Genomic DNA, 19,293 nt, shown 5'->3' on the forward strand with positions numbered 1-19,293 from the left:
TCCGTCTCAGAAAAAAACAAAAAAAACTCAACAAAATAATATTAATAAAAATAAACCTGTTACATTAATATAAATAATGCTTTTGATAAAATGTAACTATATTTTTCAAGACAAAAAAAATTTTCCTTTTTGTAAGTCTCTTTAATGTCTGGTATCTTAGTCTGCTCAGACTGTCACAAGAAAATACTACAGAGTGCTGGATGGCTTCACCATCAGAAATTTATTTCTCACAGTTCTGGAGGTTGGGAAGTCTAAGGTTAAGGTACCAGCAAGGTAGGTTTCATTCTGAGGCTTCTCTTGGCATGTAGGTGGCCACCATTTGCTCTATGTTCACATGGCTTTTTTTTCTGTGCTTACTCAGAGAAACTGAGTGCTCTTAGGTATCTTACTTTATAAGGACACTAATCCTGTTAGATCAGGGCCCCATCCCTATGCTCTCATTTAACTTTATGTACTTCCTTAGAGTCCTTACCTCCAAATATAGCCACACTGGGATAAGGGTTTCAACATATGAATTTTTGGAGGACACAAAGATTCAGTTAGTAACATCTGGCTTCTGCATTCAATCTGCTGTAACATTACACATCATGTAACCGCCGGACAACCTTACCGTATAATCATGAGAAAATGAGCATCAAAAATGGCAAATAACATCTCAGAATTATTAATGAAAACAGATTTCACTTCATGGAGCTCTTGCCAAACAAGTCTCAGGGTTCCTTAGGACCTCTTGAGCACACTTTGAGAACCACTGCTGTATAAGAATGATTCCAGGCCAGGTGCAGTGGGTCATGCCTGTAATCCCAGCACTTTGGGAGGCCATTTCTACTAAAAATACAAAATTAGCCGGGCACGGTGGCACAGCTACTCAGGAGGCTGAGACAGGAGAATTGCTTAAACCTGGGAGGCAGAAGGTTGCAGTGAGCCGAGATCGTGCCATTGCACTCCAGCCTGGGCAACGAGAGTGAAAGTCCATCTAAAAAAAAAAAGGAATAATCCAAAAGTATTTTTTCCTATTTTGAGACATTTAAACACTAAATTTAAGTGTTCTTATGATTTTAAAGTCAAAGACTTTGGTCTCTGCTAGGTTACATTTGTTTTTCATTTTAATAGTAGTTAATATAATTAGATATTTTAAAAGAACAGAAGTTTTTGAGAATAACTACTTGAAATTAACTTGTACATCTGGGCAGTTTGAAAGAGGAACATCTGTGGTTCTCTGAATTACTGCTGTGCTATAGTTATATTGGAGGTACCCAAGGCTATCTGGCATATGTAAAAAGATAATAACGACTCTGGTATTATATTGTTAGTTTCCTTATCTTCTAGTCTCAGACTTTACCTTAATTCTAGTAATCTCTCTCATAAATTCATGTTAGTGGTCATAAAGGAGAGTATATATTTAGTAGTCTTTAACCATTTTTGGGGGGGTCTTATCAATTATAGTAAGCTTGTGCACAAATTTAGCATGCAGTTTTAAAGGTCCCCAAATACATCAAAAGGCCCCGTTATAACCCTTTTAAAAAGTTACAGATAGATGAGCGGTTCATTACCAAGATTACACTGAGAAACAATTCAAAGTTGTTGTGTTACTGACAAGAGTAAGACTGTAAATTCCTTCCAAAATGCTGTTGGTCCCAGCTGGGGCAATATGGTGAAACCCCATCTCTACAAAAAATACAAAAAAATTAGCTGCTGGGCACGGCGGCTCATGCCTGTAATCCTAGCACTTTGGGAGGCTGAGGTGGGCTGATCACCAGAGGTCAGGAGTTCAAGACCAGCCTGATCAACATGGAGAAATCTCTCTCTACTAAAAATACAAAATTAGCCGGGTGTGGTGGTGCATGCCTGTAATCCCCGCTATTCTCCTGCTGAGGCAGAAGACTCACTTGCACCCAGGAGGCAGAGGTTGCAGTAAGCCAAGATCACGCCATTGCACTCCAGCCTGGGCAACAAGAACGAAATTCCGTCTCAAAAAAAAAAAAAAATTAGCTAGGTGTGGTGGCTTGTGCCTGTAATCCCAGCTACTTGGGAGGCTGAGATGGGAGGACTGCTTGGGCCCAGGAGGTGGAGGTTATAGTGAGCCACTGGGCGACAGAGTGAGACCATATGTCAAAAAAAAAAAAAGGTGTTGGTTTTATTTTTAATTTACTAATTGAAAAGATTAAAGTAAATTCTCATTTGTCTCCTCCAAATATTTCACCTAAGTGTTTCAACTGTATCACTTCCTTGAAGTTGGCGTATACTGCAAACTTCCAGAGGGTAAATAAGGAGCCGAGTTTCTGAAAAATGATCAGAGAAATTAAGGAATCCTGCTCAACATTCACTGGGCCACATTCACTTTTTCCAAGTAAAGTGCATAAGATTTATGACAGCTGCTTTCCCTATTGCTTAGAGACTTTTACGATTTTTGGTTTTGTGTTTCAGATGGTGGAAGTTATTGGAAATCTGACTGGAAGTAAGGATGTTAGTATGCAATATCTCCAAGGCAAAGTATTATGAATTCCAAATTTATAAATGAAAGGTCATGAAACAATGCAACATATGTAGTTGGCTCTCAAAAATATTTGTTACATTAAAGTTGAAGCACAAACTAAGTGATTTCCTCAAAATAACTCAGCTAATTAAAAAAAATTGCCAAGTGCAGTGGCTCACACCTGTAATCCTAGCACTTTGGGAGGTTGAGGCAGGCGGATTACCTGAGGTCAGGAGTTTGAGACCGGCCTGACCAACACAGAGAAACCCCGTCTCTACTAAAATACAAAATTAGCCAGGCGTGGTGGCACGTGCCTGTAATTCCAGCTACTCGGGAGGCTGAGGCAGGAGAATCGCTTGAACCTGGGAGGTGGAGGTTGCAGTGAGCCAAGATCACATCTTTGCACTCCGGTCTGGGGAACAAGAGTGAAACTCCATCTCAAAAAAATATATATATATCAACAAGTATCAGTTTCTTATTGCCCAATATGCTTTTCTTTCGCTACATATTCTTTTTATACTGTATTTTAAAGGAAACAACAATGCTAATGACCCACTATGACTAAGACATTCACTTTGAGTTGTTAGCACTGTTTCCCTTCTGATCAACAGTGTGTACATCTGCAGAAAGGATAATCAGGCAAGGGACCCAAACAGGGACTCTGGCAGTAAACAGATCCAGTCCCTGTCCTCATGGGGCTTATATTCTGGAAGAGTAAATAATTAGTAAGCAACTAATTACTCAAATAAGCTATGAAGGGGAAGTGCAGAGTGCCAAGAGAATAGATGAGGGTGAATTGATGTAATCTGAGCAATTAAGGCCTGTGAGGAAGTACACACTGCCAGAGCCACCCGACTAATCATTTTGAAATATAAACCAGCTAAAGTTTCTCCTCTACTTAATACCAACACTGGCCCCCACTTCCCATTGCACTTGCTCTGGTTCCTTCCCAGACCTCCAGCCACCTTTTAACACTTCCTTTCTTCACTCCAGCCACACAGAACTATCTTCTTACAACCTGTCAAGCTTGTTTCCACCTTAGGGTCTTTAGGCTTGTTGTTCCTACTGCTGCAAATACCCTGCAGATCATCACAGTTTAAATGTTTTCTAAGGGAAACTATTCCTATTCCAAACCAAGACCCCTTCCCCTGTCCTCCATATAATCTTTACCAAGTCACTATTTTCTGTTCCTCATAGCACTTTTTGTATTTTGGTGACCCTAAAAAAAAATTTATGATGGCTTTTATAAATTTAGGACATCCATTCTTATTCCCCTCTTAAAATTTTAAGCCTCAACTAGGTTCAAGGATTTTTCAGAATCACAAGCCTCTTGGTTGGAAGAGAAAACTTAAATTACTGAACCTCTTATTTTGGTCTCAGTCATACCATCATAAAGCAGCTTAGCTAATTATAATTAGGCTAAGGAAGTGGCACTTCTAAGGCAAAAGCACAGGAACGGAAAGAAAGAAAGGCAAAGGGGAGGACAGGGAAAGAAAGATGGGCAAAGGTCTTGCTATTCCTAGAACACTCCAGGCTTGCATTTCAAGGCCCTTCTGTTCCCTCTGCCCAGAAGGCTCTTTACCTAGTCATCTGTGTAACTACTTTACCCACCTCCTTTGCTCAAATGTCACCTTCTTATATAATGCCTTCCTTTCCTGACGACCCTATTTAATACTGAACCTCTCCCTCCCTCCTCCCTATTCAGCCTCTTCAAAAAGTTTTTGATAAACTGATGAAATGAAAAAAACAAGAGTGGTAAGAATACCCCAAATTGTGCAAGCCATTTGGTGATTTTGTACCTCTATAATAGAGGACAATTTTGACCAGCTGTGCTGTGTACAATCCTTCAAATTGTAAAGATAAGGAGGGATGGAAGTAGAGTAGAACCATTACATCTACATTAAGAACTACACAGTACTTTTCCACTTTTTCCCCCAAAATAGGTTTATTATATGTTATATATTAAAAGTAAACCAAAAAGTTATGTACAAATTCAGCAGATAACCTCTAGTTTTTTTCTCTTGATTTCTTGGTCTTAATAATTCCTTTGAACTTTCCTCACCACTTACCCAAGACATTTTCTTCATGACGATATGCACAGCACTGGAGCAGAAAATTGGGGAGATGTTAATGCACATCCATAAAAGTTCCTAACTCCTGTAACTGTGTAGGATACATAAAATGTATAATTCTTTACATACCATAAGGCAAGACCTAACTATCAAAAGAATGGTTTAAACAACTATGATATGTAAGTTGTGAATAGCAGGAAAAATTCTAAAAGGAGTTGATATCTGAAATGGCTACTTTAAGGTTTTGGTACATGATGTTAGGGATAGATTGCATTCCATGAAGAAAAAAATGGCAAGAATAAATATGAGGAAGGAGAAAGTCAAGAGCTCCATTTGGAGAAATGAAAATACACCAGATTTGTTATAGTTAAATAGAGGAATTAGTAAAAAGGCTAGAAAGAGAGTTTTAGAAGCCAGCTAAATGATTTGGATTTTATTACAAAGTCAGTGAGGATGCCATGGAAGAAATGGGAAGTGCTACGACCAAAGCAGCATTTCTGGAAGACCAGTCTGATGTTGATATGCAAGACCAACTGGAAGAGGCAAAATGAGCAAAGCTATGGAGTCCATTAAAAGACTTTGCTGGTATTCCAGGAATTCACGAGTACCTAGACGGGGGTGTAAATCACACAAATGAAAAGGGAAATATCAAAAAACAAAAACAAGGAAGTTGAAGGAAAAGTTAGTTTGGGGAAAGAAGAGTATTTAGTACTAGCCCTGTTAAATTTGAGATGTTTGCAAAAAATAGGGTCAAAGGATCCAGGTAAATGTACAAATTGCCGACTTGAGCTTGGAAGACAGGCCATCTACAAAGGAAAAGACAGAAGTAACTGAAATAGATGAACACTCCTAGAAGGGCTTTAGGAGTGAACTATACTGTCACAGATTGATACCTTGAGAAAGGGTCACATTTTTGGGGCTAGAGGAAGGGAAAGCCAAAGAATACAACAAATGACCACCAGAAAGTTCAAATAATTCAGAGGAATGTCAGTAAAAGACATAGGAAAAGTAAAAAAGAGGCTGATCCACAGAGTAAAACTGCCATAGTTGTCAAGGAGAAATTCTATGTATTTATAATTACAAGCATATTAACTCTGTAGCTAAAACAATACAATAAATTGTAGGGCAAAGAACTGTTTCTACCTTCTAGGTAAAGGTCTGGTACCTGCCTATTTTTTTTTTTTTTTTTTTTTTGAGACAGAGTCTCGCTCTGTCGCCAGGCTGGAGTGCAGTGGCGTGATCTCACTGCAACCTCCTTCTCCCAGATTCAAGCAATTATTCTGCCTCAGCCTCCTAAGTAGCTGGGACTACAGGCGCGCGCCACCACGCCCAGCTAAGTTTTGTATTTTTAGTAGAGACGGGGTTTCACCATGTTGGCCAGGATGGTCTTGATCTCTTGACCTCGTGATTTGCCTGCCTCAGCCTCCCAAAGTGCTGGGATTACAGGCGTAAGCCACTGCACCCGGCCCACTGCCTACTTTTTTAGTCTCATCTCTTTTCCTCCTTTGGCAATGTTTTATGTTCTATGAATTCCTCAGGAGCCCCAAGCTCTTTCCTGACTCAAGATTTTTATACATGATGTTCATTACCTCTGCCTGGAATACTAATTTCTGCCATGCTTCACCCCTTTTCATTCTCCTGATCTCAGCTTAACTGTTACCTTTCCAGAGATGATATCAGCTCATCCCCAGTAAAAATTAGATTACCCTGTTAAACTGTCTTCTCCGGCTTTTCTTTGTGGCACTTATCAATTATAAGGCAATGTATATGTCTGTCTGGGTTATCTATCAGTTAATGCTCTCTCTGACATTAGACTGGCAAGCTCCATGAGGTGATTTCTCTACTTTGCTCATCACAGTCCTCACGTTTTATCAGATAATAGTAAATATTTGCGAATATACACACAAATGCTCAGCAAATATTTCTTTAATATTTCAATAAGTACAAGCAAACAACCCGACCAGAACACAACAGAATATAATTATTCATCTTTTGAACTAAACCGTAACAGTTGTCTGCTCATGTGCAGCAGGAATCGGCCATCTACAAGTTCACTTGTCAAATCAATTTGTACAGTAAGCAAAAATGCATGGCTACAGAAACCAGCGCCGACAATTTTACAATAGATTACACTATGTAACCAGTGTGTAACCACTGTAATTTGTATTAAGTACTGATTTTTCCAGAACACATGGAAACACTAGATTGTTGCTGAAAATGATACGAAGAACAGACAAAAAATGGGGCTGGCTGGCACCAGGAGGTCAGGAACTCCACTCAGTACTCGTCTTTGCATTACCCTAGCAGGCTGAGAGGGTGCTCAGGATGGATCCCTGCTGAAACAAGAGCTAATTCAATTGTTTATAGAAGAGGGGAAAATGTGAGTTCAAAGGGAAATGCCAGGCTGCAACAGGGCTACTGTCAGAATTTTGGAGGCCCAAAGAGCTTAGACTAATCTAAACCAAAACCACCCCATGGGGAGCTAGCAGCTCTAGTACTGGAGATAGAAATTTTCGGCCCGAAGCTCCTCCCGGCTTCTAAGGCCCCTTCTTCAGGACAAGCAGCAAGGTCTCAGGGCAGACAGCCAGAGACTGGGGGACCCCTCGTACCTTGCTTGACTCGGGGCTCCCTGGAGCTGGCAGCGACGGCGGGGGCCGGCCTGGACACCGGCTTCTTGCTTTGGGCCTCCCCGGCAGTTCCAGCCTCTGCAGATTTAGCTCTGGAAGCAGACACGGCGGCCCGGACCGCCGCGGCCGCCGGAGCCTTATGTTTCTTGTTCTTGCCGCCCATGTTGCAGCTGTGGCAGATCCTTCGCGGCCCAGGGCCCGGCGCTACCACTGCACAGTCAACGAGGGCTCTTTACATTCCCCGGCTCCGGGACAGCCACCCTGCGCTTCGATCCGGGCTTTTTGGGCCGGGTCGACCGCTGCCTCGCAATTGGTCTAATTCAGCAGGCTCCGCCTCCTTGAGTCGCCAGCGGCCTGCAGCACGCCGCTCTCGGTCTTTAGCCACTAAGCAGCTTACCCACTTTAGGTCGGAAAGGAAAGGAAAGCAGAAAAAAAAAAACAAAAAACGTCTGTGGAATATTTCGTCGGCCGTGCGACTTGACTACTTTTGTCTCCTGCGGGCCACTGTTGAGCCTTCACGGGACGTCACTGCCTGTGTGGTCGCAGGGCATCGTGGGTAGGAGGGAGACTCACTCTCACTGCTCTGAAAGATGGCGGACGCATTCGGAGATGAGCTGTTCAGCGTGTTCGAGGGCGATTCGACCACTACGGAGGGAACCAAAAAAGACAAGGAAAAGGAGAAAGGGAAATGGAAGGGGCCTCCAGGGTCTGCAGACAAGGCAGGGTAAGGAAGATGTTCTAGTTGTTGCTTTTATTTTTTTCCTCCTCGGTGCTTAGGGAAGAAAACACTGCTTGCAGGAAGAGCGCGAGAAAGTGAAGTGTACATTGAGTGGCGTTGGGAAGTGAAGGGGTTCCAGAAAAAAGTTGGAGAGGTTGAAATAATGTTGGTTCGGGGAAGCGCGGGTCTTGGCGTTTCTTGGTGTCTGCAGGCAGCGTGAGGGTCTGCTTCACTTCCCTTACGTCGTTGTTACTGATTCCATCCTCCTCTTCGCGGTTATCTTCTGGATTCTGTACCCAGAGCACCAGCACAACACCTGGCACATAGTTGCTAATAAACAAAACGAATGATTAGTTGAGTAAAGGGTGGAAAAGCTTAGAAAAAAATGATTTGAATTGATTTGGAGAGGAAAGGGCAGATAGTAACATGAGAAGGGACATTTAGTCTCCAAGATGTAGTTTTCTCTTCCGTAAAATGGAGATAATAGTGCCTACTACTGGTTGTGTTGTGAGGATTAAATGAGATATTCGTGTAAAGTGCCTAACGGTGCTTAGCTAGCTATCACTAATAAATGCTATCTATCGTGAGTTTATTAGAAAAAAAATTATGGACCCTACCCATATGTTTAGACTGATGCATACAGCAACCAGAAAGTGTACAGGACTGTTTAGACATGATGTTGTTCTCAAGGAGTTTTCGGTGTAGGGGAAGAGATAGAACAGGTACATATTAAAGAGTTACAGTATAGGTGAGGAAGTGATAGACTTGAATGGTATATACAGTTAAGTGCTATAAAAGTTCAAGAAAGGAAGATACCTATTTGTGACTTTCAGGAAGGCTTACATACAAGATGATAGTCTGAGATGAGGAAATTGTATGTTAATAGTGCCAAGTTTTTTTGTTTGTTTTAGGAGCACAAATTGGGCAAGAGGGACTACAAGAGATAAGCCTGGGAATATACACTGATTTGAGATCATGAAGGGCCTTGAATATCAAGCAGCGAAGTTTCGATTTCATTTTTAAAACCCTGTTGAACAAGGTTATTGGATAAGTAGAATGATAGTTTAGGAACATTCATTTGGCAGTGGTTGGCAGAGTACTATAATAATGTAGGGAAAGAGGATAGACACTCATAAGAAGAAGTAAATTAGGAAATTATGTTATCTGGTTGTAAAGATGAAAAGAACCTCAACTCAGGCTGTGGCAGAGGAATGAAAAGGAACATGTTAGGGAAAAAATGGACAGGCCTTCGTTAATTAAGGAAATCAAGGGAAAGGAAGTCAAAGAGATGTTTACTTTGCATATCAGGGTGAAAAAAATAGGGCATTTAGAGGTTTTGATAAAATTAATTTGGCTTGAGACAATGTGAAGTGATAGTAGTATATCCATAGGAATATGTCCACTGGGTGGTTTTAATAGGGTTTTGGAGAGAGCCCAGGACTGGAGCTATGTATTTGAATTGGTCTCCTTGCGGTGGAGATCCCTGTGGGAAAGTAAGTGACACTTAGAACTTGTGGAGAGGGTGCATAAGCCTAAATGAGAGATTACAGAGATAACAGAAAAATCTGGAGTGTGAAATGTCGCATAAGTAATTTGAACAAAGTGGAAAAATAGTCTACTCTCATTTAGTTGCATTGGGAGAGTTTGGGGAAGCTTTTCAGAGAAAATGAAAATGGAGGACCAATTATTTTTATTTTTTTCAAGACAGGAAATAATAGTAGTTGCTAGAGTGTTTGAATGGGCAACTATGATATTCTGAAGATAATACATATATAATTTGCCATGTTAGTATATACTTTACCTCAAAATTGCTAGGGTAAAATGAGTTTGATTTGCAGTGTAGTTGGGTAAGCTGTTTGACAACCTTGTGAAAAGAGGAAATAAAAATCTAATTTACATTTTAATTAGGAAATGAATATTAGAGAAGAGAAATAAGAAAACAGAATAGTAGTAGCGTAAAGGGCTTTGTTTACTACCAACACTTCTAGCAGAGTATTTTTCTGGGTATTTTTAAGCAAAAATCCTGGCTGGGAGCGGAGGCTTATGCCTCTAATCCCAGCACTTTGGGAGGCCAAGGTGAGCGGATCACCTGAGGTCAGGTGTTAGAGATCAGCTTGGCCAACGGGGCGAAACCGTCTCTACTAAAAATACAAAAGTTAGCCGGGCCTGGTGGCAGGCATCTGTAATCCCTTGTACTCAGGAGACTGAGGCAGGAGGATCGCTTGAACCCCGGAGGTAGACGTTGTAGTGAGCCGAGATCGTGCCACTGCACTCCAGACTGGATGACAGAATGAGACACTGTTTCAAAAAAAAAAAAAAATCCTATTTGCCTAATTGCAATGGCCATATTAACATTATGCACAGTGTGATTCTCATCTGATCTGTGTCACATAGGAGGGCAAATCATGGAACTTTAGAGGGACTTGCCCTTTATTTAGTATTCTAGACCAAGTGGTTGCTTTTTAAAAAAATTGTTTATTTTGTAGAGATGGGGTCTCATTTTCTCACCCAAGCTGGAGTGCACTGGTGCTTAGCAGCTTATAGTAATATCAAACTCCTGGCCTCAAGCATTCTTCCCACCTCAGCTTCCTGAATAGCTAGGAGTACAGGTGCACACCACCATGTCTGGCTAATTTTAAAAATTTTTTGTAGTGATGGGTGTCTCACTATGTTGCCCAAGCTGGTTTCAAACTCCTGGCCTCAAGCAATCCTCCTACCATGGCCTCTCAAAATGGTGGGATTACAGGGGTGAGCCACTGTGCCCAGCCAGTGAGCACTTAAAAAAAAACTTCATGGCACGCCTGTAGTCCCAGCTACTCGGGAGGCTGAGGCAGGAGAATTGCTTGAACCCAGGAGGCGGAGGTTGCGGTGGGCCGAGATCGCGCCATTGCACTCCAGCCTGGGTAACAAGAGCGAAACTCCGTCTCAAAAAAAAAAAAAAAAAACAACTTTATGACTATTGTTAAACTATGCATATTATATATAAAACAGTATGAAGAGCTTCATATACCTATAACTCAGTTGACCAATATCAAGTCATGATCGATCTATTCCTATATTTTTTTAAAAATAAAATTCAAGTCATCTTTTTTTCTCCCTAAATATTTCAGTATTCATGTCATCCAACAAAACTGACAATAATATTGTTGAATACTGAATCTGCAGTGAGATGTCCCCAGTTGTCTCAAGGGTGTTTTTTGATCATTGGTATTTGAATCAGGATTCAGACAAACCCCTACACTGTTTTGGTTGTTATATCCCTTAAGTATTTATGCTGCAACAGCCTCCCTCTTTTTTCCTTCTGCCTTTGATTTCTGTTTTGGAAGGATGAGTGAGGGGAGAAACCAGGTCATCTGTCCTGTGGAGTTTCCCAAATCCTGGATTTGCTTTCTTAAGCTGTCATTTAACTTGCTCTTGTATCCTCAAGTATTTTCTGTAATCTGTCCTCATTCCTAGAGCTGCATTTTGTGACGTAATAGCCACTATCCTTACATAGCTGTTGAGCACTTAAAATCTGACTTGTCAGAATTGAGATTTTCGGTGAGTGTAAAATGCACACCAGAATTGGAAAAGTTAATATGAAAATTGTAAATCCTTATCTCCTTGATTTTAATTTTGATTATAATTGAAATAATATTTTGCATATATTGGGTTCAATGAAAGGTATTAAAATTTATTTACAGTTTCTTTTGACCTTTTAAATGTGGTTATTAAATTACATATGCAGCTTGGAGCTTGTATATGTATGTATATATACTGGACTGCTCTGATCTAGTGGCTTGATTAGATTCAGGTTCAATTGTCTCAGATAAAAGTACTTCATAGTGTATTTCCTATTTCATTACATCATAATGTCAGAATATTCTACTGCTCTCAGATTGACAAGTTGGTGAAAATATTGTCACCTTGATTCCTTAGCAACCTTTCACATGATGGCTTTAGCACCTACTAATAATTGCGTAGAACCATTATTTCACTAGTACTTGCCAGTGGTGGTTTTCTGTTTTTATCATTTCTCTTCTGCATTTATTACCTGGAGTCCACCTATTAAAAAAGGCATTGTCTCATCAGCTGTTTCTTTACCTTGAAATACAGCTCATAAAGAAAAGGCAGGATAAATTCTTGATCCTTTATCAGTTTTTAAAGCAATGAGTTGTGCCCTAAGAAAGTTTCAATGGTGACTAACATGGTTGTATGATTATGTTTAGTTTCGTGGTGAATGAGTGGATTTATATATATTTGATGTTTTACTCTTTTGCACTTTCCTTCCTTCCTTCCTTCCTTCCTTCCTTCCTTCCTCCCTCCCTCCCTCCCTCCCTCCCTCCCTCTTATTGGAGTATAATTGAAGTGCAGTAAACCACCACAATCAAGATAAACATTTCCATCACCTTCAGAAGTTTTTTTGTGACCCTTTTTAATACATCACTATCTCCACCCTGGCCCCCAGGTAATCACTTATCTTTCTGTCACTGTAGAACTTATATTTTCTAGAATTTTGTTTAAATACAATATGTATTCCTTTTATATGGCTTCTTTTACTCAACATAGTGCTTCTGAGACTCAGTCGTGATGTATATCAGTAGTTTGTTTTTATTGCTGAATAGTATTCCATTTTATGGATATACCATATTTGTTTATACCTCCATCTGTTACTGGACATTTGAGTTGTTTCCATTATGTTTTTTGAAACTTGAATTTCCAATCTTATATCAGTAAGCGCTCTTTAGGTTGGCTCTTGTGTCTTTTTAACAAGACATCATCAGTCTTTGATAGCTTAGGTACTTTCTGGATTTTCTGGACTCACTGTACTTTCAGTCCCAGACTTGGAATCAGCCATATCTCTAAGGAGTCTCCAGTTTCTTAGAGTGAAAAATGTTATTTTGTGCTTAGGGTACACGGTGCTACTAGATTTCACTGCTTTTAGGTTTTTACAGTACAAAGAACTAGGAAATCTTTGTTTTTATAAAAAATAGAATTTATACTGACATTTCCAGTACGGTTAATATCACAGGGTTTTTATTTAACTTTTTGGATTTTTATATATGTATTGTTTCTGGTTTCTGTTGAAATTTTTCATTTCTAGGCCAGAAACATGGTTCATGCCTGTAATCCCAGCACTTTCGGAGGCTGAGGCAAGTAGATCGCTTGAGCCCAGGAGTTCGGGACCAGCTTGGGCAACATGGTGAAACCCTGTGTCTACCAAAAAAAAAAAAAAAAATTAGCTGGATCTTGTGGTGTGTGTCTGAAGTCCCTCCTACTCAGGAGGCTGAGGTGGGAGGATCACTTTAGCCCTGGGGGGTTGAGGCTGCAGGGAGCTGTGATCATGACACTGTACTCTAGTCTGGGTAACACAAAGAGACATGTCTCAAAAAAAAGAAAGAAAATCCTCATTCCTCCTGACAATTACATAATTAAACTTTTTCTTATATATACTTTTTTTTTTTTTTTTTTGAGATGGAGTTTCACTCTTGTTACCCAGGCTGGAGTGCAATGGTGCGATCTCGGCTCACCGCAACCTCTGCCTCCTGGGTTCAGGCAATTCTCCTGCCTCAGCCTCCTGAGTAGCTGGGATTACAGGCACGTGCCACCATGCCCAGCTAATTTTTTGCATTTTTAGTAGGGATGGGGTTTCACCATGTTGACCGGGATGGTCTCGATCTCTTGACCTCGTGATCCATCCGCCTCGGCCTCCCAAAGTGCTGGGATTACAGGCGTGAGCCACCACGCCCGGTCCGCTTATATATACTTATAATAGTTTAAAAATAATAATTTTGCTGTTAATAAGATATTGAATGCACTTTGTGGTTCTTTTTTTCCTTTTGCCCTCAGAATATGTCATGGTAACAGTGAAAATACTCAGTAATAGTTCTTTTCTCTAAATGTTTATGCCACTAATTTGATATTTATTGTGTTCGTTTGTTTCAGTGTACTTACAGTTTTTAAGAATTGCTAAGTTTAATTTTTAAGAAGTTATGTAAAAGATTTTATAGTTCCAAAATCAAAAGTTTAAAACAGTACATTCTTGCTTCCATCCTTGCCCCTTCTTTATTTCCTCCCTTACCTTTAGTTTTTGCTTTGTCTCATTTCTTTTTCTTTTTTTTTTTTTGAGCTGGAGTCTCACTCTGTTGCCAGGCTGGAGTGCATGCAATGCTGCGATCTTAGCTCACTGCAACCTCTGCCTCCTGGGTTTAGGTGATTCCCCTGCTTCAGCCTCCCCAGTAGCTGGGACTACAGATGTGCGCCCCCATGCCCAGCTAATTTTTCGTATTTTAGTAGAGACGGGGTGTTCACCCTGTTGGCCAGGCTGGTCTCGATTTCTGGACCTTGTGATCCACCTGCCTCAGCCTCCCAAAGTGCTGGGATTACAGGTGTGAGCCACCGCGCCCAGTCACTTTGTCTCATTTCTTTTTGAAAATATCAAATTGTATGTACATGTGTGTCTATCAGTTTTCTCCATTTTTCACTTTTTGTGCAAAAGGTAGCATTAAAAACGGTTCATCTTTTTTTACTTAATATTTTGACTAAGAGATCATCTTATGTTGATATTAGAGATCTTTTTTTTAACAACTGCATAGTTGCAATCCTTCAATCAATGTTCTCTGAATGGACATGGTATTATTTTCAGTATTTTGCGGTTACAGATGATGGAACAATGTCTGTTTTGTGCAAGTCTGTTTCTTGTTGTTATTTGCCATTTTGTCTTTGGAATAGATTCCTAGAAGTGGAATTACTAGGTCAAAGAGAGTAACTAAGTAGGCATTTTTGCTAGATGTTGCCAAATTACTCTCCACAGGAGATTGTACCATTTTGTGTTTTCAACAGTGTGGTAGCAATGACAGCCCCCTAGTGATGTCCATGTTCCTATCCCTATAATAATTGAAATTGTTAGGTTACTTGGCAAAGGAGAAAGTTGCAGATGGAGTTAATGCTGCTAATCACCTTGAGGTGGAGAGAGAATTCTGGATTATCCAGGTGGGCCCAATGTAATAATAAGGATTCTTAAAAGTGAAAGAAGGTAGCTGAAGAGGGAGAACCAGAAAGATAGCAACATTGGAAGGATTCTGACTGACATTAAAGGGTAAGGAAGGGGGTCATAAGCCAGAAAATGTAGGTGATCTCTAGAAGTGGAAATGGCAAGGAGATGGATTTTCTCCCAGAGCCTTCACGTAGGAACACAGCCCTGCCAACACATCACCTTAATTTTGGTCTTATAAGACCTATATTGCACTTCTTTCTTACTGACTATAAAATAGTAAATTTGTCCTATTTTAAGCCAACTGTCCCCAACCTTTTTGGCATCAGGGACCAGTTTCATGGAAGACAATTTTTCCACAAACCAGGGGTAGGGGGACGGTTTCGAGTTGAAATTCTTCCACCTTAGATCATCAGGCATTAGATTCTCATAAGGAGTGTGCAACCTAGATTCTTCCCATGCACGGTTTGAAATAGGGTTTGAGCTCCCATGAGAATCTAATGCTGCTGCTGATCTGACTGGACACAGAGCTCAGGCAGTAATGCTCGCTTGCTCACTGCTCACCTCCTGCTATGCAGCCTGGTTCCTAACAGGCCATGGACTTCGCAGGGCTTGGGGGTCCATTTTAAGCCACTTGGTTTGTGGTAATTTGTTTTAACAGCAATAAAAAGTTGATACAAACAGTAATGTGTGAGAATACTTCATGGGCTTTTTCACAAAGTGTATTGAACTTGGATTTTTGTCAATGAGATAGATGAGAAATCGTATTTCAATTTGTGTTAATTTATGTTTCTTTTTGTATGAATGAAGCAAAGCATCATAAGTTCACAGGCTATTTGATTTTATTTGTGAATTGTTTTCAATTTTCATCTTTAAAAAAATGAATAGTTGGTCCTTTTCTTCTTAATTTTTAGGACCTCTTTATAGACTAGGGATATTATTCCTGTAATGTAAATTGCAAATATTTTTCCAAATGTTTTGTCATTCAGAAAAATGTTAATGTAGTCACATTTACCATTCTTGTTGCTCTTGGATTTTTTTGTCATGTTTCCTTCAAATCCTTATATGATTTTATTTTTTACATGTGTATCTGATCCATTTTAGACAAGTGCTTTTCATTGTATTAAACCAATTGCCCACATAGTCTAAAATCATTTTGACAAATATTTGTTGTTATTATTTTTGAGACAGAGACAACAACGACAAAACCCACATTCCATTGCAGCATAGAGCAATAGTTAACCTATTGGGGATTACCATCAGGTTAACTTCTTTGCAGCTTTCAGAATAGAACTATTTCTGAATATTTATGTACTTCATATAAATCTCCATCAACTAGGAAGGTGGTTGTTCTACTCTCACATTTTAAAAACAGTCTGTATTTGTACTTGTATATAATTGTACAAAGAAGTACAAGACTGTGGAGCTAGGGGCAGTGGCTCATGCCTGTAGTCTCAGCTACTAGAGAGTCTGGGGCCACCCTAGGTGTTACAGCAAGGACCCAACTCAGAAAAAAAAAAAAAGGAAGGAAAAAAAACTGTCGAACAAGTACACTATTCTGTTTTATATTCTGGCAAAAATCAAGTAAACATAGAAATGACAAAGGAAATATTGCTACTGAACCGACAGAAATAAAAACAACCATCACAAACTATTATGAACACCTATACACATACAAAGTAGAAAACCCACAACAGATGGTAAACTTCTTAGACACATACATCTTCCCAAGACTGAATCAGGAAGAAGTTGATTCCCTGAACAGACGAATAGCAAGCTCCAAAATTGAATCAATAATAAATGGCCTACCAACCAAAAAAGGCCCAGGACCTGATGGATTCACAGCAGAATTCTACCAGATATACAAAGAAATGCTGGTAGCATTCCTATAGGTACTATTTATAAAAATTGAGGAGGGAAGACTCCTCTCCAGCTTATTCTGTGAGGCTAGCATCATCTTGATAACAAAAATGGGCAGAGACGCAACAACAACAACAACAACGCTTTAGGCCATTATCCTTGATGAACATCAACACAGGAATCCTCAGCAAAATACTTGCAAACCAAATCCAACAGCACATCAAAAAGCTAATCCACCATGATCAAGTAGGCTTCATCCTCAGGATACAGATTGGTTCAACATACACAAATCAGTAAACATGATTCATCACGTAAACAGAACTAAAGACAAAAACCACATGACTGTCTCAATAGTTGCAGAAAAGGCCTTCAATAAAGTTCAATACCCCTCCATGTTAAAAACTCTTAAAAACCTAGGTATTGAAGGAACATACCTTAAAATAACAAGAACCATTTGTGACAAACCCACAACCAACATACTGAACAGGCGAAAGCTGGAAGCACTCCTCTTGAAAATTGGCACAAGACAAGGCTGCCCCCCTCACCACTTCTATTCAACATAGTATTAGAAGTCCTAGCCAGAGCAGTCAGGCAAAAAAAAAAAAAAAAAAAAAAAGAAATAAAGGGCATTCAAATAGGAAGAGAGGAAGTCAAACTATCTCTGTTTGCAGGCAACATGATTCTATATCTAGGAAACCCCATGGTCTCAGCCCAGACAATCCTTCAGCTAACAAACAACTTCAGCAAAGCTGCAGGATGCAAAAATTAGTTTACAAATATGTATGACTAGTATTCTTAAACACCAACAACAGTCAAACCAAGAGGCAGATCAGAAAGGCAATCTTATTCATAGTTGCCACACCACCACCCCCCGCCCCCAGAAATACAGCTAACCAGGGAGGTAAAAGATGTATTCAAGGAGAATTACAAAACACTACTGACTCAGAGATAGAATACTAAAATGTTACACCTACAAAGGATCTTAGTTATTGTCAAATACCTTATTTTACTGAGGCCCAAGGATGTTGATGGCCTGTCCAGAAGAGGTTCACATAAGTAATCAGCAACAAATATGGGTCTAGAATTAATAGCTTTTTTGCAAAATTGGGAGTGACAGAATTTGCAAATTTTAGGTTTTGCTAAGTGTCAAAGAATGGACTTCATTATGAAAAGATTGCTCAAGCATATGGATCAGTATTATTGTGTTACTCTTTATTAAAAATTCTTTAAATCATAAAAGTGCAGATTGTGGGGTGGATTTTTAGAGTGTGTGAACACATCCATGCAGCCACCATTCTGTACCAAAAAATAGAATATTACAGAAACCCCACTGTGTCCCTTAAAAAAATGACTGTCCTGATAACAACATGTGTTAGTTTTTTTGGTTTGGTACTGCTATGTAGATGGAATCATTCAAAGTATATTTTTAAGTTTGGCTTTGGCTCAACATTGTTTGTACAATTCATGACTGTAAATGGAGTAGCAGTTCTCAAAGTGTGATTGTTTTGTTAGGGGATCAGAAGGGCAGAGTCACAGTTTTCCAAAAAGTCTTTTAACATACCTTGTGTCCTTTTTCAATTATATTTCTATGTAAGGCTAGATTTTTGTTCATATGCTTCGACCAAAAATGTGTCAGAAACAGATGAGAGTCCTGCTGTTTCTGTTAAGCCTGACATGAGAGATTTGCAAAAATATAAAACCTATGCCATTCTCATTAAAAGTTTTTTAGAAAATAGTTATTTTTTTAACCAAAAATGTTACTCATGTTAATATATAATGGTTTTACTGTTGCCATTTTAAAGTGAATTAAGTATTTTAAAAATTTTTAGTTTTAATATCTAATACTGTAAATATCAGTAGATATAACCACATAAACAAAATTCAGTATAGTTTCTCATAACTTTTAAGAATGAGAAAGGATTCTGAAACCAAAAAGTTTGAGCCACTGACCTAGTATTATCTAATTTACATTTTCGTTATAAGTAATGATGTTGAGCTCCTTTTCATGTGCTTGTTGCCCATTTAAATATCCTCTTTTTTAAAGTGCCTGCTAAGTCCTTTGCTCATTTTTTTTTATTGTGTTATCTTTTAAAAATTGATTTATAGTCCTCACCCCTAATTTTGTGTCCTGGTTAAGAAGTCTTGAAGATAATTTTTTCATTTTATCTTCTAGATTCTTTGTTGTTTTTGCCTTTTCACAGTTAGATCTAAAATTCACATGGAATTGATTTTTCTGTATGATGAGGTAAAGGTCAGATTGAATTCCCCTATGGATATTCAGTCTACCAAACATCTTTTTTTTTTTGAGACAGGGTCTCACTCTGTCTCCCAGGACTCACTCTGGAGTGCGGTGGTGTGATCTTGGCTCACTGCAGCCTCTGCTTTCTGAGTTCAAGCAATTCTTCTGACTAAGCCTCTCTAGTAGCTGGAACTACAGCCATGTACCATCATACCCAGCTCATTTTTTGTATTTTTAGTGGAAACGGGGTTTCGCCGCGTTGTCCAGGCTGGTTTCAAACCCCTGAACATCAAGTGATCCACCTGCCTTGGCTTCCCAAAGTGCTTGG

General features: G+C 39.5%; 2 protein-coding genes across 3 annotated transcripts in view; one reads left to right on the forward strand and one right to left on the reverse strand.

Annotated features, from left to right (window-relative positions):
• The window catches only part of DHX29 (DExH-box helicase 29), a 54,661-nt gene extending 46,979 nt beyond the window's left edge, over positions 1-7,682 (reverse strand). Inside the window, exon 1 of one of the 2 annotated variants that reach the window (XM_012457303.3) lies at positions 7,158-7,681. In XM_012457303.3, the coding sequence (XP_012312726.2) occupies positions 7,158-7,338 (181 nt within the window). In that variant the 5' untranslated portion in view covers positions 7,339-7,681. Of the gene's footprint in view, positions 1-7,157 lie in introns of both variants that reach the window. The other variant, XM_064375979.1, reaches the window with a different exon arrangement.
• Positions 7,558-19,293, forward strand: part of MTREX (Mtr4 exosome RNA helicase) — a 109,684-nt gene continuing 97,948 nt past the window's right edge. The window contains exon 1 of the mRNA XM_012457304.2: positions 7,558-7,899. Within this exon, the coding sequence (XP_012312727.1) occupies positions 7,766-7,899 (134 nt within the window). The 5' untranslated portion in view covers positions 7,558-7,765. The remainder of the gene's footprint in view (positions 7,900-19,293) is intronic.

This window comes from Aotus nancymaae, unplaced genomic scaffold, assembly GCF_030222135.1.
Source record: "Aotus nancymaae isolate 86718 unplaced genomic scaffold, 86718_ANA_hifiasm-v0.15.2.pri h1tg000014l, whole genome shotgun sequence".
Classification (NCBI taxonomy): domain Eukaryota; kingdom Metazoa; phylum Chordata; class Mammalia; order Primates; family Aotidae; genus Aotus; species Aotus nancymaae.